At 39.8% G+C, this 23,966-nt stretch overlaps 1 protein-coding gene across 1 annotated transcript in view; it reads right to left on the reverse strand.

Annotated features, from left to right (window-relative positions):
* Positions 1–203: 203 nt before the first annotated feature.
* The window catches only part of pnpla7b (patatin-like phospholipase domain containing 7b), an 86,153-nt gene continuing 62,390 nt past the window's right edge, over positions 204–23,966 (reverse strand). The window contains exons 22-35 of the mRNA XM_034118120.1: positions 21,302–21,365; positions 20,980–21,148; positions 14,905–15,087; positions 10,114–10,232; positions 8,922–9,078; positions 8,529–8,645; positions 8,180–8,249; positions 7,268–7,384; positions 5,543–5,691; positions 5,214–5,366; positions 5,000–5,116; positions 4,042–4,126; positions 3,593–3,723; positions 204–2,909 (exon numbers count right to left, since the gene is read on the reverse strand). Of these exons, the coding sequence (XP_033974011.1) occupies positions 2,844–2,909; positions 3,593–3,723; positions 4,042–4,126; positions 5,000–5,116; positions 5,214–5,366; positions 5,543–5,691; positions 7,268–7,384; positions 8,180–8,249; positions 8,529–8,645; positions 8,922–9,078; positions 10,114–10,232; positions 14,905–15,087; positions 20,980–21,148; positions 21,302–21,365 (1,697 nt within the window). The 3' untranslated portion in view covers positions 204–2,843. The remainder of the gene's footprint in view (positions 2,910–3,592; positions 3,724–4,041; positions 4,127–4,999; positions 5,117–5,213; positions 5,367–5,542; positions 5,692–7,267; positions 7,385–8,179; positions 8,250–8,528; positions 8,646–8,921; positions 9,079–10,113; positions 10,233–14,904; positions 15,088–20,979; positions 21,149–21,301; positions 21,366–23,966) is intronic.

The following is a 23,966-nucleotide window of genomic DNA, read 5'->3' on the forward strand; positions in this document are numbered from 1 at the left end:
ATCCTGCATTTAAAATCTAATATAGGAAATATATCTGGGTTATTTCTTGTGCTTGATATTTTGATAATTGTTATGCATCAGTACGCGTTGACATTTTTTCATCATTAAGTCACATAGCTTAAAAACATACTCTGATCTAACATGTATAGAACCTAAACACTGTGACAGTCATTCAGAAAATGTTTTAGTTTTTCATGGCAACATCAGAATCAGAAAGACTTTATTATCCCAGGGGAAAATTGGTTACAGTTTCATTTCAGATTCCAAAGAAGAACTCATCGTCTGGACTTTGCTGTTCAGTTTTTCCACAACTTTGGCTTTAAGATTCTATCAAATAGTGCATTAGTTTTAATTTAAACAAGCAGGTTATTCACTAAACATATATAATTAAATATTCTAAAGCTTTCTACAATATTCTATGCAACTATTTCACCAAAAATAAGTAACAAAAACTGAAAGAAAACCAACAGTTTTTCAAAGCCAATGAATAACATAAAATGTTAGTCCATGATATTCCCTATCAACATACAAATCATTAACATAAACAGAGATGGTCTTTAGAGTACTTCAGAAGTCACTATACGCTTGGCACTTTTCCCTTCAGGTCATAAATATTAAAATCACAAATCAAAACCACAGGAGCTGTAACCACGTTGATGAAAAAGCAGCTATAAAACGTGTAATGTTACATTAAATGGTGTAGTGGGTTTCTGAACCCACTACCCACTAACCACTACCAGTTTCAGGATGTCCTGTCATAATCACCCTTACAATGATGATCACCTTCTATCAATATAACTCTATTATAAAGTTTCACATTCCAGGCACCAGGCTTGCAAGGCTGTACCAACACATGTTTAGTCGTATAAGGTGAGACCAGTGATCTGTCCTCGGGTTGAATGAATAACTTTATCCAAATTCAACAACAATACTTGGTGTAACAAGAGAAAATACACTATGCTGTGCAAACTGGCTGGGTAAAGTAATGTTGCATGTAGTGTGGCTTGCTTTGTGAAGATATTCGACATTCAAACGCGTCTATTCATGTTCAGGAAAACTATGATTGACGCAATAACTGTCTGTCAGTCAGCAGGATCACAGAAAACTACTGGCCCTATTTTCATCAGACCTAATGGAAGTGAGAGGCATAGGCCAAGGATGAACGGATACAAAAATAATGTTTAACTTTCATTCACATTGCCAGATAGAGCATTTGTGCTGCATTCATGTGTTGTCGTAATAATCGGACATAATACTTCCCTAATAGAACAGTTCTTATGAAGGCCCCCTCGAGTTGGAACAATAACTTGCAAACAGATATCACCTTGTGTTTAAACACCGAGCAAAACAATACATTGTTTCCATACCACAAATAAAAGCGACTTCCCAACTCAGTAAAGGGACCATGAGAAGAGCCTGTGAACGCACCGCTGGCTGAGTCTGCTCTTTGTAGATTTCCTCTGGGGTCAAGTTTGTGCTCACAGAAACATGTTTTCATGTCATGTTTAAAAGAACAGCTGTAATTTTTGTATTTTACCTATTTAACCTTTGTTACACCGGGACTTCCCATTGAGACTCAGCAAAACCAAGGGTTTCAAAAAAGAGCAAACATGGGAAATGAATAACATTATTCATTTCGCACCTAAATTAGTTATGCTAATATTAGCCCATTGTTTATGAATTGTGTTACACCTGTTTTATTGGATTAAGTCCAATGCTGTGTTTCAATTGCAAACATACTTGTTGAAAACTATGTATACGTATCTATACTAACTGTTATAGTCAAATCATTTTTACTGTTAAGAAAAAAACATAAACAAAAAATCAAGCCACATGGTGTCAAACTGCGAGGAAATGTCCTTTAAACCAGCAGGTTTTTATGGAAGGCAACGGCAAATGTTTCCCAAAAATTAAATACTTTTCTTCTTTTTTACTTAAGTGGTTTATTGCCATTCAAAATCCTTCGAATTTGTGCCATCAGCGGGCAGCTCCACCATGTCTTTTGTGCATTGTCGAACAGTAGTGTACATCCACAAATATTTGTTTAAATAAAGTCTGCCTTCCCTGCATGGCGGTGCTGCTGAGGAACGCTGTAAGAAATTCATACATGATATTTATCCAATGCAAGTTATTTCGCATAGGTGAAAAAGTGTATTGTACTGTATGCTATTCTTGTTGGGATGAAACGTGGTCACCCTGTGGTGTGTTTATGCTCTGAAGAGAAGACGAAAGGGGCGTTCATTCAAGGCACATCAAATGCATATTAACTGTTTTAACTTATATGTAAACATCATGAAATACACAATAGTGCTTTATGGGTTAAGCTTATTATGGTAGGAAGCAACTATGCCTAGATCTGTGGCAGAAATGGCGCTGTATATACTATAACTATTAAATTAAAATGTTCCAGTCCATTTTAAGTGTGCTTGAATTGCTTGTATGTATTTGTTTCCTATTTTCCCAGAACAACAGAGCAAGGAACTGCCATACAAAACAACCAATGTGTCAAACAAGTAGAAAAATACACCGTGCTGTTAATAAACCAGTTTGTAAAAAGATGTGCTTTTGATTTCTCCAATAAACCCTGGTTCTAACTGAACTGTTTGAGCACTGAAGTCTGTGCAGGAGACAGCGACACACTGTGGCTCCTCCCTGTCTTAAAACTCCCTTCTTTTGCTGAAAGCTCTGAACAAGAAGTCCTGCTGAGTGTGTTAGAGGAAGACTTGAGCTACCTGGCTGCTGATTGGATAAGAGTATAAGCTGCATGTTTGAGAATGCCTTATCGGTTACCAGAAATACTGCCTGTACATGCATGTTTTTTGGAGTCATGGCTGAAATGGATGTCACGGTGTAGGACTTAGTGCAGCATTTTTGGGCTGGCGTCGAACTCGGATTTGAACTTCCTCATCCTGTGAAACAGAGAAAACAATCATTACTATAAATTAATCAGTGGTGTAGAGTAACTAAGTACATTTACTCAAGTACTGTTCTAAAGTAACATTTTTAGAGACATGTACTTTTGAGTATTTCATTTTTTTGCTACTTTGTACTTCTACCCCACTACAGTTCAGAGGTAAATGGTGTACTTCTACTCCACTACATGTATTTAAAACCTTTAGTTACTTCACAGATCTGGATGAATGATGTGAAATATAATCAAGTGTTAAATCAGACTTTAGTTCCACCTGGAGTAAATTCACAAGCTACCCTGCAGTATACAAAGTCATTCAAACTAGCTGCACCTTTACCAGCTTTGAGAACACTTTCATGATCAATCATTATAAAACATATCATATATATTATTCTGAAATGGACCAATCTGCACAATGACTACTTTTACTGTCGCTACTTTCACTATATTTTGATGATAATACTTTTCTACTTTTACTTGAGGAACATTTTGAATGCAGGACTTTTACTGTAACAGAGTATTCCTACACTCTGGTACTTCTACTTTTACTCAAGTACAAGATCTGAGTATTTCCCCCCCCTGCTATTAATGTAGAAATGATTGCTGTGGTAATATGACATAATTGAAGCCCTGAGGAGTAAATTCATTAACAATGAGTAAATGATGTCGTTTTGTACACACAGTTTCAGCAGTGTCTGCTGTCTCCTCTTCTTCGGTGTGTTCACTGCCCTGAGTGAAGGCTTCGTAGTCGGAGAGCGCGCTCTCCACCGCCTCCTCATCGTAGTCCGTCTGGCAATCATCAGACAGCTCCTCTACAGGCACACATTACAGCAGACAACATGAGCATCTTTTTTCACTATTTTCTTCAACAAATGTTTTACAAAAATGAATGTTTGAAATCATAAAACGTTATCATTATATAGATTTCCAAAAGGATGATTTATGTATTTTTTTAAAAACGTTATCCTTCTGAGAGCTTTTGAGGATGGACATAGTGTCCCGTGTTTGAAGTGGATATAGAGTAGTCAAAATCAAAAACAGTATTTTAAGGAAGATCCACAAGAGTTTATATAAATATAAAACATTTTTGATGCATTGGTTATTGATTACAATATTTTCTGATAACTAACCATCGATCACTGGATTCTTGACAGGTTCGATTCTCGACACTATCTCTGCCAGGTCTGTGAAGGACGCGTTGGGACAGGTGACCACCTGAAAGACACAAACTGCATTACTCTAAAGTCAATCCGTCTTTTTTCTTCCTCCTTTACAAACAGACATCAATTGGCATCAATTAATTGTTTTAAATAAGTCGCTGTGACTTTGTGCTGACAAAGCCTTCACCTATTTGAGAATTCAATGGCTTACCATGACACCACTGGCACTAAAATGAGTGCATTTAAAGATGCACTCAAGCGTTTGTAGTCGCTAGTGTCACTGAGTGTAGAGCATGGTTTGAGAGTCAATCCTGGTACTGTGTAATCCTGCATGCCACAAGCTAGGTGACGTGTAGAGGAGGGCACTGCATATGATACTGCACATACAACCATGAGGATACAAATTCAGATCAGTAAGAGTGACATTACATATAACTTCCAATAAACCATTTTAAGTAACTAATACAGAAATTACAATAATGAACCAAGTGAATTGGTGTACAGAGAAAAAAGGACCCAGAACAGAGCCTTGAGGGACCTCAGAGGTTCGTTGACAGGTTCTGAATGATGTGAGCATGGGAAGTGCAGAGCCTGAGACTGCTAGTTGTTGAAGGTTATGAAGGAGGTACTGGTGATTCACCGGATAATAATGAATAGTTGAAGCATCTAAAAATGTAGCAATGCAATGTCAATAATAAAAAATGACAGTGAGCATGTTAAAACTATTAAACATTAATTAAAAGAAGCCATAGGCTGGGAACAACATGTGTGTTGGGCCTCACTGCTGCATGAACTGAATCTCTGACCACATAGAGAAATTGTATTAACCACATTCACAAGAAGAGGACAGAAGGACGGACCAAATGAAGAACTATGAGATACATTGTGCCTTTGGCGCATACAACAAAACATGATTGTTTGCACTCACATGGCCAGTTTTGGTCTTGTGGAACTCCTCCTGATGTCTGTCCTTCAGCATGCTGTCCACCACACCACTGCGTTGCCACACGTCGAACAATGTCTTTCCGTGCTGGTACCCCACCTCCTGCACACAGAGAGGTTGGGGGTCAGAGGGAGATTCTGAGCCTCCAGGTGGAGGAGGCATGGGTAATATTACATTGAGGAACAGAGCGAAAACTCACAGCAATCTCGTCAAACTTGCCGAACTCCAGTGTGCCGTAGTGGTCGATGGGTGGCCGGATGTACTCGCAGTACTCGCTGTCTTTGACCTGCTCCAGCTGCTGCACACAGCACACGTATGCTAGCCGGGTTTGGATCTCTGCCATGTTCAGGACCTGGGAGGTAACAAGAGTCGAGTCTTACAGCGCTGTGAAGGCCGATACTCATCATCAGATTGCTTACATTCCACCATTCTCACATACTCTCCACTATTTCTCTCAAATAATATCAGTAAGTGATTTCATAGTCGTTTTCCCACTTAAAAATAGTACACATCTGACATGAATAGTACCTTGACTTTCTCAGACAGAGGGTTGAAGCGTTTCCATAGCAGCCACCAGCCGTTCAGAGAGTCGCCATAGTTGGTTAAGTTGGTTTCATCCCGACTTCCAACATCGATTGCAATCACAACCTTGGCCCCCATAGAGCGAGCCACGTCCGCTGGAACAACATGAGACCAACACGTTCATTCTCTCAGGTCCTGATTATCTTCTTTTTTTTTGGCTTCTTATTGTGAGCATGAGGTTTAACAAGATCACACAATTATTACCCAGAGTTACAGCTGGTTTGGAATCTTTTATATAAGATATTTATGCTTTGTTTTTTGCTTACTTTGTCCTGTATATTTAACGGAAAGGAGGAATACTTTGAGTTTACACATTAAAGTGTCAAGGTGTTGGGGAATACAACTACAAAAGAGAAACAGGTTGTATAAAGTCTTATTTTGTCACCAGAAGCAGCTGATGAAGTCTAACAACACTTCAGTGATGTGTCCTGAGTCAGCATAGGTTGGGGTTGAAGGTTAAAGACAGAACTTCTTGGGGGGGGGGAGTTTGAAAGCAATTTGTAGCTTCCTATCTCCGTATGAGTCTCCAGGCTACTTTAGCCACTACTAGTATAAAACATCCAAATCTTCAAGCCAACTTTCAGCGGTCGAGTGGCATTGTGGGTATTGTAGGCAGCACGTTTTTACCAAAAAAAGAGTGAGAGGAATGATTTTTTTCGGATTTGTTGATTGTTATATAATTCATTTATGTATCTATCTGCGTTTATTTTGCTATGTATGCCTTGTAATTACAAATAATTTATTTGAACAAAAAATAAAAAATAATTAAAATAAAACTGCTGCATCAGTCCTTTTGTTTAGCTGATTTTGACAATGTTATATCAGGTCAATGGATAATCAGTGGTGTACAACTTATAAGTATTCGGTAGCACTTTACAATAAGACTACCCTTATAAAAGGGTTTACGAATAGTTTGTAATTCCTTTATTAATTAGGTTGTGAACACTTTATAAATCATTAATAAGCTTTTATAAGACATGAGATAAACAGGGCAACTGTGACCGGTTGCTTGTCAAATAGTGAGCCCACATTTATCTGTACTGCTAAGCCTTATATTGGCTACCTAGCTTACTTCATCTTCTTCATCAGCCAGCATCCTTGGTATCTGTTGCTCACTGAGTTGATTCTCAACTTCTAAGTAGCCAATATAAGGCTTAGTCATCTTGCCAAATAGTGAGCCTGTGTTGATGTATGAAAACTATGTTAGAACTGGTTTATAAATGGTTCTTAATGATTAATAACATGTTTACAACCTAATTCATAACCTAATTATAAACCCTTTATGAATCCTTTATAAGGGTAGTCTTATTGTAAAGTGGTACCAAGAATTCATATCTTTGACATTTCTGTGATTTATTTGTTTTGTCCAAATAAAAGTTGCCTGTGCGAAGGACCTGATAAATAATAGTGGCATCACTCAAATGATGCTGAAAGTCTCGCACATGCTGTAACATTTATGGTGAGCACATTGGAAGCTGTTTAGTTATAGGAATAAGTCCGCCCAAAACAGATCTACACTGCCCAGTCTATAATGGTGTACTATATTTCTAACAAAGCTTGAATTCCTTTAAAAAGCAGATGTTCCAATACCTTGCTATACACTGAATACATCCTTCCCCACTTATGTGAAGCAATACAGCAGTGAAACCCCCCCCTCCCAATGTCCCTCACCAGGCAGGTTGTTGATGTATCCTCCGTCCATGAGTAAGTGTCCATCTTTGGGGTCACAGAGCGGCGGCAGGTAACCAGACAGGGACATACTAGCCCGGACGTATCGCCACAGAGAACCTGAAGACAGAGACAGGACATCAACATGTTGAATAATAGAAAAAAAGACAATAGTAGAAATAGATAGCTGACTGTAAGCCGTTTTAAAACATACTTTACATCACATATCCAAGAACTAAAGCACCATAGGGATGTTTTTTTTCATTAGTACTCTGTTTTGCTAGACCTGTTTTTCCACCCTTTAAGTGGAGTAAAACATGTTTTTAGGGGGGATTCCATTAATTAAATATATTCACATTTGGTACAGTGGTGGAAGAACTACTCAGAGTTCTTGCTTGGGTAAAAGTGGTAATTTGAAAGGGTTAGGGTTACAAGCGTAGCTCCTGCATTCTACATCTTACTTTAGTCAATTACAAAAATATTGGCATCAAAATATGCTAAAGTACCAAAAGTAAAAGTACTTATTAAGGGTAATCACATGTAATACATTACTGGATTATTATTATTATGAAATGTGGAGCTACTAGTTTTTTTTGCAATTTGCTGCTTGATATCTTAACCTATAATTAAATGTCAATGTTTGTTTATTAGTTTATTTATATTTTGTATTAGCTGATAATCTAAATCTGTAAAGTAACTAGCAACTAAGTCCATCAAATATATTTAGTGAAGTAAAGAGTGCAACATTGGCTTCAAAATGTACTGCAGTAGAAGTAGTGTAACATTAAAATACTCAGGTAAAGTAAATATACTTCATTTCACCCCTAACTTTGCAATTTTCTAAATGAAGAAGCTGGTTTTTTAAATGAATGTATCAGAAGATTTAGATGAAAAAGAGCCAGAAGGCGCCCAGACCGTCAGTGTGCACCCTCATGGAGGACGCTGTGATGTCAGTGGTGATGTTGAAGTAGGGCAGCCACAGGTCCTGGCAGAGGAAAGGTGGTAAAGCAGACACAATTATATGTCATAAATGATCTGCTCTCATGAATTATTAATGTTGCTTTGTCACAATTATACCATATGCATAATGTTAAATAAAAAACGAAATAATCCTCATAGCAGAGCCGGTAAAAGTAGCTCAAGGGATTTGGAACAATACCAATGATCTCTTACATTTGGCTTAGTCTATATATCCTATCTGCCCGACTGCTTACGTCTTTTTCTTTGTCATTTGAAATACTTTAAAAGAAAACCATCACCGTACCTCTATCTGTTTGCCCTTGAAGACGGAGCTGATGCTGGAGTTAAAGGAAGCTCCAGAAAACATGGAGGTAACAGGGTATGTCAGATCCCAAATCTTTTTAAAGAAGGAGTTCATATCCTGAGAAACAGAGGAAGTTATTAAGTGAAGAAAAAAGTGTAGTAAAATATTAGACTCAGCTTTCCTCTGAAAGAATGATGTCTTAGAAACAGTAATAACAAACGTTAAACTAGTATTAAGAATACTTCGTAAATATCAGAGCTGGGGTCATAATAAATAGACCAAGCTCTGGATGAAAATGCATTTTTTGTATAACAAAAATCTAAATCTAAGTAACATTCGGCTTTTCCATTTAATTAAAAGTGCATTTGTATCTTGTGTATAACGTCCACACACCATGGCCCACTCCCGAGCCCTGACCCTCATGCGGCTGTTGCTCTTCTCCTCAGCGTACAGCGCTCCCATTAAGGAGCCGATGGAGGTGCCCCCCACCATGTCCACAGGGATCCCCGCCTCATTCAGAGCCCGCAGGATCCCCACCTGAGAGCAGCCCCTGCAGAGAGACAGGCCTCATGACATTACAGGGTATCTGGGATATCACATACTGCTGAAGATTCTGACACACGCACACAAGTGCAAGGTAACCAGATTGTTTACCAAAGTATCATACACCCTAACCCTCGCCCCCCCCTTTACAATAAATATTTTAACTGCTACTGTGTAAAGGGAATACTGCTGTTAAAAAGCACCTTATTTGTTTGAAGTGTTTGCAAACCAAATGTTATTGCACTTTTGTTCATTTCACAGTACTAATCAAATACAAGTACGCAATACACTACTTTTGAATTCATTATTGAACATTTTAATCGTTGCCCAGCACTAGTATTACTATAATTATTATAGTGTTCAGAGAATCTGGACAGCCAAAAACGGTTTCTTAAGTGTTTACCATTGCAAGATACTAGAACCTGTAAAAAAACATGTGCATCTGAGAGAAATGGTAGTATGTTGTGGAAATGTTAACAAAAAGGCCTGTGGGACAACTAGCAGAGGGTTTGCTATCATTCAGAAAGGCCAAGGCTGATATTTGTTAGGGGGGAGCACATTTCCTCAGACGAAAGAAAAAGAGGGTATTAACCAAAAATGTAAGAGAAGAATAACCTTTGCCATAGGGAGGACGAACAGATAAGGAGACATGATAACACTGGAAGGTATAAAAGAGGGGAGCAGCTTCAAGTCTTATGACAAACAGTACAACTCCAGGAGAGACGTTTTTACAAACTTCAGAGGTGATAGTATGGATGCAGAGGACGTTTTTTATGTACAGTTAATTTGATTTTTTGGGAATTTCATTTCATATTTAGAAAAACAAATTTAACAAGGGTTAAAATAGTACTATATTAAAAGTATTGTGAATACAAATAATTGTTTTCTTAACAAATAATTTATCGGAAATATGAAATTGTATTTTAAAAAAACATAACTACTGTGTGGAACTTGTGTCAGATTTGATTGCAGGGTAAACAATGTCTCATTGAGTCTTGCTGATGTACTGAATGTGTTTGTTTATAAAGTGTATATAAAGTACCTGGCGCCCCCTCCACCCAGCACCAGGGCGATGCTGTTTCCTGTCAGAATCCTGGCCAGGCGAGAGAAGTCGGAATGACGATCCGGACCTTTTTCAAACACACGCTGGTACAACTCTCTCTGCACACGCACACAACACACAACACACAACACACAACACACAACACACACACACACACACACACACACACACACACACACACACACACACACACACACACACACACACACACACACACACACACACACACACACACACACACACACACACACACACACACACACACACACACACACACACACACACACACACACACACACACACACACACACACACACACACACACACACAATACAAAAGATTAAGGACAAGTATTTACACCAAATTGAAATTGACATATACCAGGAATGTCCAAAGATTGGCCAGTGGGCCGTCAGATTTAATACGGCCCGCAGCTCCGGTCTTATAATATATTATTTATGGCCCACTAGCACTGTCAAACAGAATACATTTTTTTAGGCCCTGTCCACACGAAAACGAAAAAGAACCTAACCCCGGGATTCCACCGGGTCCGTCTGCGCCGCGTTACGGCTGCGCCGTGGTTTTGTTCCGACCTCCTACAGCGCCAAACCCTACCGGGCGCGTTTCAGAAGCGGAGCGTCTTGCGTGCCGGCTCGCAGTTTTTGTTGATTTGGGCATATTTCCTGGACAGGCTTCTTTGTACAGACAAAGTTAGTAATAATTGTAATAGTCCAGTTATAAACGACATGAATCAAAGATGTGTTGCTGTATTTTAGTGGTAAAAAAATGCATTCATCATCATAATTATTCTATATATATAATTTACACAGTGCCTGTAAACCAGAGGAGAACGCTGGCATTTCTCCTCCTACTTGAAAGACTACGGAGGGATAGGGTCTGCAAAATGTGTTTATTTTGGGGATTGACTGGATGCTCTGACCGGTCCACTTCCTGCCCGCCGCTATGCAACGCCTCGTGTCGAAAATAGACCAGCCGCCTATTTTTAGCGGAGCCCAGCGCCGAGACGCTTCTGGGACGCTTCTGGGACGCTTCTAGCCGTAACGCGGCGCGTCTGGTTGAATAGCACCCATTGACTAGACTAGTTACGCAGCCGTAACGCGGCACATGCGGCTTTCACACCAGAGCTTTTCCCTTTCTAGCTCCGAGCTAGAGCTTTTCTGGTTCAGCTCCGGTTTCCCTTTTCTGCTCCCGCTCTGTTCACACCGCCCAGAGCTGCCGCTGCTGCGTCATGACGTCACCGTTTACATCGCTGATTTTCTCCCCAAAGGCACTCACAACAACAACAACGGGGGACTGCGTCGGGTCGATGATCGTGTTGCTTTTAATCATACAAAGCCAGATTAAATTAAATAACGACTTCTCCAACCTTATACTTTTCTCCAGAGTGTCATGGTTCATTGTTTATTAATGTGTTTCAGCGGCATTTACCGACCGCTGCAGTGCTGGCTGCTCTTCCACGGGAGTTTATTCTCCCGTTAGCTCCGGGTTAGCTCACGTATCATGGTCATTAGCGTCTGGAGCACGAACGCAACCCTGTGATCCGCCATTGTTGTTGTTGTTGGCGAAACGCATCAGCAATGGTGACGTGGGGGTGAGCAGGAGAGGTGGGGAGAGGCGGGGCTATGGCGTCATCGTTTTCAGGAAATGATCATATAGGGCGTACACACGGAGCCGCAAGCGATTCGTCCTCGGACCTACCCACTTTGGGAGCCGTTAACAAAGTGTATCGGATTCGGGCTCCGAATCCGCGTTTCCGTTTCGGCCTCGTCTATACGATAGAGAACTTGGATTCAACTGATATAGTCTCCGTGTGGACGGGGCCTTAACCTGTTAAGCCCTGAGCCTGTTTTTCAGGTCTCAGGCTCGAAAATGACATTCCCAGAACAAATGACCATATCTTCCCTTCTAAAAGGGTTAAATTAATAATATTTTTTCTCAAAGTAATGATAAACCTGTGAGTTGGATGTAGAAAAGTCAGAATCAATATAGATGTTTTTTATTTTAAAGAAAATTCAGATTTTACATAGTAAAAAACTGTAAATTATAGTGTCCGTCCAAAAATTCTTTTTTACTTATAGTGAAAACCACCCTTGGATGATGGGTTAGTAGACTAAAAGCTTTAGGAATCCAAAGTACAACATATAATAAGTACCCTGTATCAAGATTGATGCAAAACAAGTGACATTTGACCTTTTTAGAGAGATTTAGCAAAAAGAAACCACTTCTGGGGTCATTTGGGTGGATTTTCCAAATCTCTGGCCCCCCTTGCTCGATTTTGATGGTTGACACCTCTTTCTGACCGTTAGAGCCAATAGAATCGAAGGGGGAGTCCCCCACATACACTCATTGTATGTGGGGGACACTCATTGTGAAAAGAAAAGGTGGGGGGCTTCGCGCATGCAGTTTTGCATCAGAGCGAACCTATCTCTAGCTTTGACATCTGGAAACGGAAAAGCAGTTTTATTGCTTATGGATTATCAGAAATCATTTCAAAGGGACACAGACACATTGGATTAACCTATGGATTAACATCAGCAGCGTTTTTATCGTTTTAATGCCATTGAAGACCACTTTGGAGAGACTACAGAGCCAAGGTAAAAATGTTAGCATTTTTAGCTACCTAGCGTCACCTGTTTTGATGTCCGTTTTTGCTTATAACGTCGCAAATACGTATAATTCAGTGGTAATGTCGGTGTCAATCGATTCTGTGTCACCTCACGATGTGAAACGATGTGTTGGATGTGGTGAAAAGATAAATAATAAGGTTTTGTGAGTGATTTTCGGTGCAGTAAGGTGTTAGCATTCTTCGCTCGTTGCTAATTCAGAGGCTCAGTGTTAGCATTGTGGGTTTTCTTTAAAAAAAAAAAAAAAAAAAGATCAGTTAGATGAGTTTCTTCCCGTTACATGGATATAAAACATTCATAGTTTATTAAATGAACATGCCCTCAGACACTGTTTCCTGCAAGATGTTGCGGCAGTGCCCCGGTACCGGGGTCTCTCGGGCTTAACAGGTTAATGTAATTCCTCCTTTCACCGCATGGCGGCAGCACCCGCTCTAAGGGGCCGTTCTCATGCCGCAATTTGCCTTTTCTGTAAGGTTTTGGGTGGATCCGTACGGAGCCCCTAAAGGTTCATGAAAAAATTACGTCTCGTGCGCACTGTTATGTTTATGTGGGGAAATGGCAGCATACATTATTTGAGATATATTTCAAACTCGGACTTCATTTTAGGGACATTTCGGCCAGAGGTGTAGAGCTATTTGTTTAAGTACCGGATTTGCAAAACAGGAGAGTCTGTGAACCAGTCTGCCTTGATCTATGAATTAATCTGCTATCTGCGCGGGTCAGAGAGCTGTGTCTTTTACGCGCCGCCTTCACTGTGTTTACCTTCATTAGAACAGCTGAATAGAGATCGAGGCTGCTACGTTTTAACCACACACACACACCTCTACACACAGCGAACTGCCCGATTATTCCCCCTATTACTGCTACATGATGTGTGTGTGTTTGTGCTCAGCTCCGCTCTGTGTGTGTGTGTGTGTGTGTGTGTGTGTGTGTGTGTGTGTGTGTGTGTGTGTGTGTGTGTGTGTGTGTGTGCGTGTGCGTGTGCGTGTGCGTGTGCGTGTGTGTTCGGTGTATGTGTGTGTCCGACACCGCCATTTGTTTTCAAATGACCAGTAATTTACACAAATCTGGCTAACTCCATATGTGTATTCCCAAGTGAAAGAAGTTTGTTTAATCTTAATCTCGATGTAGTGCTAAAATCCTGTCGGAGTGCACCGGAACGAACGCCACTATCATAATATCTTCTGAAAACAAATGCCCACACACACACACACAAACGCCCTGGCGACCGGACATCTTCTTTATAAAACTAATAATATGGCGTAATAATCGGGCAGTTCGATGTGTCTAACCATTAGAAAGTATCTCGTGCGCACGAGAAAGTATCTCGTGCGAACGACAAAGTATATCGTGCGCACGAGAAAGTATATCTTTAGATTAGCTTTTAGTTGCCTTTGTTTGTGGGCCTATGAACTGGCTTGAACTTATGTTATGTTAGAGCGCTTTTCCAAATGCTTTGAGTGCTTTACATTACATATTACATATATCAGACATGTAACAGTGAATATTGACTCTTTTCACCACACACACTGCGCACACTCTGATCTTACATGTCTTGTTTTTCCCCATGAAATAAAACTGACGAAAGTGGAAATTGATGTGTGATTTAATTTGTATTGCATTTCGGTGATGGAGGAGATATTTCCAGAATTAATTAATTTGTGTATGGATTCACTGAACAATTTCTGTTGAATATTTTAGTTTATTATTTGTCAGACCTGATTCTGACTGGCACCCCACTTTATTTTAGAGTTGTTCACGCCTGCCTTAGTGTCTTATATTTAGTTATATTGCCATTTGAAAAATAAAGATAATTGTGACAATGAAAATGGTGATATAACAGTGTATTTTATGTTACAGTAATGTTTAAAAAATGGCAGAAGGGACTATTGGCCCCCAGGCATATTCACATTATCAAATCTGGCCTACTTTGAAAAAAGTTTGGACACCCCTGACACATAAAAGACCTAAAAAACTAAAAAACGTAGGAAAATTAATATACGACAATATATGGCAAACTATAGTGTATTATAGTATATTATAAAATGATATGAGAATGTAGATATATATGAATGATATGCTGGGCCAGACCAGCCATTAAAAGACTTAGGTTGGGGATCTTTACCAGCTTAGGTAAACTCCTCCGGGAGAACACTCTGCGGGGGCAGGACAGGTGATGGTGTCTGGAGATCCAGCTGCGCATGTTCAGCCACTCGGCTGTCCCTTTGGGTGGGGGGCCATCCTCCCTGTGCAGCAACACCAACTGCTTCTGAGCTCGGACTGCACTGCCCTCCAGCATTCTCTCCAACTACAGGTGGAGAAGAGGAAGAAGAAGCTGTCAGCCTGCACTCAGATCAGGGCGGTGCTTCATACAGTGAAGGTTCAAGGATTAAGGTTCAAAAGCTTAATTGTCATATGCACAGATACAGTGTAGTTATGGCAATGACAATCTGAAGTCCCAGGCTCAAAAACATGGTGTCTTCATAGGCTAAAATGTTAAAAAAAATTACAGACACAGCCGTAATGTAGCTTGGTCCAATTACCTACAGTATTAGATATTACCTAAAGTCACTTTTGACAAAACTGTCATCTTTAAGGTGCTTAACCTGTTAAGCCCCATTCCCCCACGGGCGGGGGAAAAATCGCAACATCTGCAAGAAACAGTGTCTGAGGGCTTCTTAACATTTAAAAACCTATTAATGTGTCATACCCACTTAAAGGTAGGGTAGGTAAGTTTGAGAAACCGGCTCGAGATCGCTAGAATTTGAAAATACACAACCGGAGAAAATCTGCCACTTCCTTATAGAGCCCCTCCTCCAACACACATGAACGCGCACATGACCAATGAGGGCACAAGATAAGTTTGTGCACAGATGGAAGGCTGACAGGCAGGTAGGCCATCCAGTTATTTTAGCCGGGCCGGCTAAAATGATTGGTCGTGCTTTTTACAGTACTACGGCTTCCACAGATGATTTTTTTATGGATTTTTTGTCAAAGCACTTAAGATATTCATTGCTATCGGGATGTTAAGAGCATTCCATGGAATATAACAAAAAGTGTATCTCGAGCCGGTTTCTCAAACTTACCTACCCTACCTTTAACGGGAAGAAACTCAGCTATCAGACAATATTAACAATTTTTAGCAAAACGAAACATAAGGGTAATAACAAAGGCTCTGAATTAGCCCTGAGCGAAAAAAAATGCTAACACCCTTAGCACAGGACTCACGTTAAAATACCCTTATTACTTATCGTATCTGCACAAACAAGATATCGATTAGCAAGCTGAGATTGCACAGATTCGACAGGTATTAGTATCATCACTGAGCGATCCGAACTCGCGACATGAGAATCTAACAAAGACATCACACCACGTAGCATTAGGTAGCCAACACGGCATAGCTCTCATTTCTCAATGGTAACGTGTGTGTGTATGTGGAAATTCCCCTTCGATTCTATTGGCTCTAATGGTTCAAAAGAGATGTCAATCATCAAAATCGACCAATGGGTTCCAGAGAAACGGCAAATACACCCCTTTCTACCCAAATGACCCCAGAAGTGTTTTTTTCTTCTAAACCTCTCTATAAAGGTCAAATGTCACTTGTTTTGCATTAATCTTGATACAGGGTACTTATTATATGTTATAGTTTGGATTCCTAAAGCTTTTAGTCTACTATCCAATCATTCAAGGCTGGTTTTCACTATAAGTAATGGTTTATTTTTGGACGGACACTATAATTTACATTTTTTTACTATGTTCAATCTGAATTTACTTTAAAATAAAAAAAATCTATATTGATTCTGACTTTTCTACATCCAACTCACAGGTTTATCATTGCTTTGAGAAAAAAGGATTTGAATCAGGTTTGATTGGTCAGGTTTGGTCACTGTCAGGCATTGTAAAGTATTGGGGTGTCCAATATAAAACTTTATCACCTATAATCTCCTCCGAGAGCCCCATTGTGTTTTTTTAAACCAATCATCTCTCAGAGGGGCGTGGCCAGCAGCAGCTTATTAGTGTGAATGCTGTTTTGACGCTCATGGAAGCACGGCATTCGTTTGTGTCGGAGGCTGTTAAAGGCAATGTGAGCATCCATTCCCATTGGATAACGGAGAATTGTACACCCGGAAGTAAGTATTCCCCTTACTGTGGATTGATTTGACAGTGATATCTCCACTACTCATCAACTCAAAAACACCAGATTATCCTTGTTAATTAAACGACATTGATAGGTTTTAGTGTGTGTACAATGCTTTTGTCACGTTTTCCCCTTCAATTCTGAGAAACAAGTCGTTTTCTATGAGTTTTGGATGGCCGAAGACATTACATTACCCACAATCCTCTGTAGCAACCATAGACTGTATAAAACAATTAAATAATACATTATTTCGAGTGTGCTTGCTTTTCTCTTTGAAAGTCATCACATAACGGCATTGTAATACACGTTTCGGCTGCATTAAATATGACATATCTGCCGTAGTTAACTCTATTTATAGAGCCCTGATGACAAGACTTCTTGACAAACAGGAACTGCCGCCAAAACTGAACTTGATGTGGATCTTAAATATATAAGCAATTAAACAACATCTTACATTTCTTTTCACACAATACGTCTCCTTGCAGTATCAACACTAATTCGGCTGACTTTTATATTTGATCCAATTGGTAGATAGGCTGTATTTACGCCATAACGGTGCACAGCTGATAGAAAGGGACACCTACTGGTTAAAGCACGTTATTGCATTTTATAATTGTATTATTAGATATTAATAGGAGGATGTGCAAAACAGACAAACTAATAAGGCTTTATTTAAACATTAAAAAATACTTTAGGTTAAGGTCTTCTTTTGAATAAGAAAAAAGCTTTGGGGGTATAGAAGATGAATATGGAGGGATGAAACCCTCTTTGATGGTCACACATGCAGAGCACACAGCACACACAGTGACATTTGTATCTACAGATAAATATTAAGCCTGACAAAGTACTTAACGTCTAATATATTGCTTTCCTGCAATGTTAACTATGTTTAAGCACTTATTTTAACTGATATTATACATATGTATTATACTCTTATAAGATGTATGTAGATAGTATAAGAAATGTGCAGAATATGACAATGTAATGGTGGAGGTACACACATATTGATAGATGTCTTGTAATGCACAGTTGAGGAACCTGCGACCCAAGTTTTTCATTCATTGCATAACTACACCGTAGTTGTGTATAATATGATATGTCAATAAACCTTAGAACATCTTGAAATCTTGAATGGGATGTGCAAAATAGTCATACAGTCTTTAATTAACTATTAGTAGAGAATAACGACGAGTAAAGAATATACTTTATAGGGATCCTATTAATATCTAATAATAAAATTATAAAATGCAATAACGTGCTTTAACCAGAAGGTGTCCCTTTCTATCAGCTGTGCACCGTTATGGCGTAAATACAGCCTATCTACCAATTGGATCAAATATAAAAGTCAGCCGAATTAGTGTTGATACTGCAAGGAGACGTATTGTGTGAAAAGAAATGTAAGATGTTGTTTAATTGCTTATATATTTAAGATCCACGTCAAGTTTTCAGTTTTGGCGGCAGTTCCTGTTTGTCTAGAAGTCTTGTCATCAGGGCTCTATAAATAGAGTTAACTACGGCAGATATGTAATATTTAATGCAGCCGAAACGTGTATTACAATGCCGTTATGTGATGACTTTCAAAGAGAAAAGCAAGCACACTCGGAATAATGTATTATTTAATTGTTTTATACAGTCTATGGTTGCTACAGAGGATTGTGGGTAATGTAATGTCTTCGGCCATCCAAAACTCATAGAAAACGACTTGTTTCTCAGAATTGAAGGGGAAAACGTGACAAAAGCATTGTACACACACTAAAACCTATCAATGTCGTTTAATTAACAAGGATAATCTGGTGTTTTTGAGTTGATGAGTAGTGGAGATATCACTGTCAAATCAATCGACAGTAAGGGGAATACTTACTTCCGGGTGTACAATTCTCCGTTATCCAATGGGAATGGACGCTCACATTGCCTTTAACAGCCTCCGACACAAACGAATGCCGTGCTTCCATGAGCGTCAAATCCCGCCGCAGATGGGAATACATTGCAATCAGTTGAAAGCTATTTGCGTCTGTTTATGAAGCTGAAGGAGCCTAGGAGCGTCACAACTGCACGCCTCGGGACCCTGACCAAGCGTCGCTCCTGGACGTTTATAGAGTGAGAGTGTGTTGCAATGGGAGGAATCTACAAATCCTCTTCTAACTACACCGTGCACCAAATGCTACTCTTTCCACATACTTTCAGCTATAGACTTCATTCCAACTTTAAAATGATCACAAGACCTTCAGCTATAAAAATCTTATTCCGATTTTTTTCTATCTTTTACACCTTTTGAGATATTTAACTTAGTTTGGAGCTTGGTAAAGAGGCCTTCTTCAGATTTTAACATTAGTGTGTATTGGGCAGCTCGTTAAGTCTAGAGTGCTTTGATCTCAAAACAGAGTGGAGGACAGCTTGAAATTCGCCCACATTTTTTTTTTTAAACCTGCCATAATTCCCAAACCCTACACTCCTTGGACATAATTTTTCATGAAACATTTAGGAAAACCTCTCCTAGGTTGGAAAATAAGCAAACAAATTAAAATGCCTCTTGAGGGCATGAAGTGACAAAAACTTTCAACATGTCTCCATTAAGGCCTATTGTAAATACAGCCTGCTCTTTCTTCACAGCAGCAGCCGCACACCTTTAGTTAATCTGCCAAAAAGGCCACATTATTGAGCCGAAAGTACACAAAAAGCACACTTCAGACGCTCGTCAAGATCCTGAGACGCTTCACGCGTTGAAATTTCACCGATATCTGCTACGGTTCTTCAACAAAACGTTCAAATGTAAGAGGTTATCTCTCATTCAGACCAATGGAAAGGCTCTCCTCTCACTGATTACTGCACATCACCATGGAAACCATTGATCTCTGGGCTCACACAGGTGTTATGATTATTTGTTATGATTAGGTGCTCAGCACAGAAACAAACACTGACAAACAGACTGGACTTTAACAGACTGTCTCAGCCTATTCTTTTCTGTCTGATGGAGACTTCATACTGACTTCAACATGTTCCACATATTTTATACATTATTGGTGACGTATGGTTTTAGTCGAAAAGTTTGCAGTCAAAATATTCTGCTGCTTTCCCAAGCCTTTTTACTTTCTTTTCTCTTCTTAATACACATTCATTCACTACTACTTACATCTGATATCTAACTCCTTCAGCCTACTTTCAGCTACAGAAACCATTCAACTATTACATTATACAGCTATGTCGTTGTTTATACCTTTTTTAAACCTTTTCTTTTAAATATTAAGCTTCTTCACTATTTGTCCTACTCTTCCAGTTTAACATTTCACTTTCTAGTTTTCAACAAAGTCATTGCAATGCTTTTGAGCTGTAACAATTTAGATTCAAATCATTTCACTTTTCTGCATTTCTCCGCTAAGTTCAGCAACAAACTGACTTGGTCTCTGTAGCTAAAAGCAGCTACCATTCAGCTAATAACATATTCTGCTTTTTCTGCATTTTCTGCTAAATTCAGCCACAAATGTTCACAGTTTACAGCATCCACACGCATTTTCTGCAGGAAATGCATTTTCTAGTTAGCATTTAAAGCTACAGAGACAGAATCAGCACTTTTGGAACAGGGCTGAAACAGAGGGGATTATGGGATGCTACACTGATCTGTTTGGTGCTTCAGACAAACAATTCAGAGAACTGTTCTGTATATATCTGAGACCTGTATTATATTGTTGAAAAAGAGTATAATAGGGGACCTTTAATAAATTACAACTTTTTTTCCTCATAATGTCTGTAAGCATTCAGTTGTACTTAACTTCGCCCTATCATATCACTTCTGGTTCCAACAACTCAAAGGCTAGAATGCATGCTTTTTGGTTAATATTAAGCCGTCTTTGGCTCTTTTCTTGCTGTAACAAATGCAAATTTCCGTTCTGTGGGATGAATTAAGGTATTTGGATTCTATTCTGATTACTTCCACTTCTTATATATATATATGTTTAAGTCCCATTCATCACTATTGATATTATTTAACTTTCTAAGTGAGAACATTCTGTGTGCTTTCTTGAATAAGAGCTCCAGCAGCTGTACAGTGAGAGCAGTTAAACTGACCTCCCCCACAGTGGGCTCCTGCTCCCCCAGTCCAACGATGATGATGCAGTCAGCCTGGCGGATGCAGCGCTGGGTCCAGGGCGTGAGGGTGGAGTCAGACTGATAGAGGACAATGCGATGGATGTCCTCCTGCTGCCCCAGCCAGCTGGACAGACGATACTCATGGACACTTCAAAAAATGAGGAACAAATATTAGACAGTAAATTAAATAGCATATTTTAAACAAATATGTCTGTTCTCATTAAGTATTACTGTGAATGAAATACTAATCAGTAATGACTTGTATGACTAACTTAAAAGTAAAAGAATGAAACAGTTCTACCTGTCCAGAGCCGCAGCACCGAGGCGCTGTTTGATGCTGTCACTGGTCAGGAGTAGAGTTGGGCCTTCACAAAACAGAAACACAACAAAATTGTTTTTAATACAGGACCTATTTCATCATGAAGGCCAGCTCTGTCCTGGGGAGTCTTCTGGACACGGTGGAGGTGGTGGGAGACAGGAGAATGGCAGCCAAGCTGTCCTCCCTGCTGGACAATGTGTCCCACCCCCTCCAGGACACCCTGTCCTCACTGTGCAGCTCCTCCTGTGACAGGCTGCTGCACCCCCGCTGTCTCACGGAGAGATACCGCAGGTCCTTCCTTCCTGCAGCGGTCAGACTATACAACCAGCACAGCCCCTAGTAGACCCAGTGGCGGTTCTACGGGGTGGCACGGGGTGGTAACTGCCACCTCAGAAAAATGCCTTGCCACCCTAGTTGCCACCCCAGTTGGCAGCTTTGTTTTGAAAGAAAAGTTGTGGCTCATCGGACATTTATGAGAGAAAATCTCTAATGTCCGAGTGCAAGTGAATGCAGCACAAGACGCGAGCCTTGTAACCCCTCCCCCGGCCCTGGCGCGAGCGTGGAAATATGATTGGCGGCGATTTCATTTGAACGGGGGGACAGCGCAAAACGAGAAGCATTTCGGATCCAAGTAGACGGAAGGAATGAGGTATTTGCGGTCTACAATGACAGAGAAGAGACTGTCAAGTTTGGCTGTACTCAGCATTGAATCAAAACGCACTAAAGCTTTGGATCTTAATAAGTTTGTGAGGCGTTTTGCTGAACAAGATGGTAATCGCCGCATTCAGCTGTTATAGCCATGCCAACTTGATGCTCTGCTCACGGATGACTCGATGAGCATAATAAACTGTTAAGATGATGACCTTATGTGTGTATATATTTTTTTCTTTGAGGAGGTCTGCCCCCAAAAAACAGTTTCAAGTCCTGAGAAAGTCGAATAAGACGGTGTGTAAAACTACACTGCCCAGCCAAAAAAAAGTAACCACTTTGATTTAACTAGGCCAGTACGTAAGGACTTTCCACTGGATAATAACTGCAAATGTGAAGGAGGGTGAGCAAGCATCTTGAAAAACATTCATCATTAACTCCTCCAAAAAATATAGTTTATTTAATAATAACACTGAATATGTGAATCATAAAAGTGATTGACAGCTGATAGGAATAATATGATTGTTAATAGTATCATATTAATTTAGACAAACATCGACGAGACAGTTAATTAATGTACTTATTGCAGCAGTCTGCATAGATTTGGTACCCCCTTTGGCGTTTTTATATGTACAAAAGTGGTGGGTCACAAAAAACGTAGATGTCTATATATAAGCTTCTGCAGTGACGTGCAGTGAGGTTCATGGCTGGTGAGGCACTGGCACTGACTCTTCAGGTTTACAAATTTATATTTTGACCTAAATCAAAATATAATATTATTTCACTTTTTTAGTCTGATGCTTCGATTAATTTTAAACAGACAGTTCAACAAAAAGATACCCAAAAAATGTAATGTTATCATTTAAATATTGAATTGTTCTCTCTTAGTAAGATCCCATTTTCAATAAAATTGCGGTCTTACCTTGACTTGAAGATGAAGTCCATTTTCCTATCCTTCTGGACAAAAATCTATTACTTTTTTGTAAAAGTCCTCCTTATCTTCCTGTAGTTTCAAAAGTCTATCATAAATCTAATCGATAGATTTATGATTCAAAAATTATAAATTAGGGTAGACATGTGGATATTATCCGGCTGAACAAAACGTGCATTTATCTAACAGGTACGTTTCCCACAGACATTATTTCGAACTATTTTCTAAAATCCTATGGAGAAATCTCATTGCTTTTTTGTCGAGGGAAGCCATGCGCAGCTTACTTCCTGGTTTTAGGACGCGTCACTGCAGCTCTCTCGTCTCCTCTTCACACACACCACACTTTTCGCGGCACACGTACTTACAGCCAATCAGCTCTGAATTATGTGAGATGACGTATGGTGGGGATGGCAGCTCAGTGCCCCTATGGTCATTATTTTTTTGCCACACACATTAAATTGAAAAATACTTTGAGCATGTAGTTTTTACAGTCACCGTTCACTTAGACAGTGAGAGGGAGGGGCATGATCGGGTTTTGTCCCACATGGCTCAAAACGGCTCAATAGGCACACACTGTAGACACTAATTAGAAGAACACAGACTAAAACAGCAATGTACAGACGAATCAGTTTTTTTTGCAATTTTTTGTAATCATTATTTGTAATACTTTCTGCTGACACTAGGTGGGGCTGTGCCCCACCTGCCCCTAATGACCAGTCGCCACTGGAGAGTTTGACTCTTATACCCCATTCACACCAACGGTGTTTCGGGGCCGGTTCGGTGCTGGTGCTTGAAAAGCACCAGGTTTTCCTGTTCACACCGCAGCGGAGCAGCCTCTAAGCTCCGGAATCCGGTTCGTTTCGAGCACCAAAAAGTTGTCCGTCTAGAAGCAAGAACCGCATACGTCACGCTTACGTCGGAGGGGGGCGAGATTAACCTGAGCTAACAGTTAAGGCGAGTACGGCAAATAAAAGTTGTAACAAGCAGTAGTGCTGAGCAAAGTGACTAGAACGCAACCACACACTTGTTAAAAAAAAACACACTTTATAAAGTCAGGCAACACTAACC

Source organism: Trematomus bernacchii, unplaced genomic scaffold, assembly GCF_902827165.1.
Source record: "Trematomus bernacchii unplaced genomic scaffold, fTreBer1.1, whole genome shotgun sequence".
Classification (NCBI taxonomy): domain Eukaryota; kingdom Metazoa; phylum Chordata; class Actinopteri; order Perciformes; family Nototheniidae; genus Trematomus; species Trematomus bernacchii.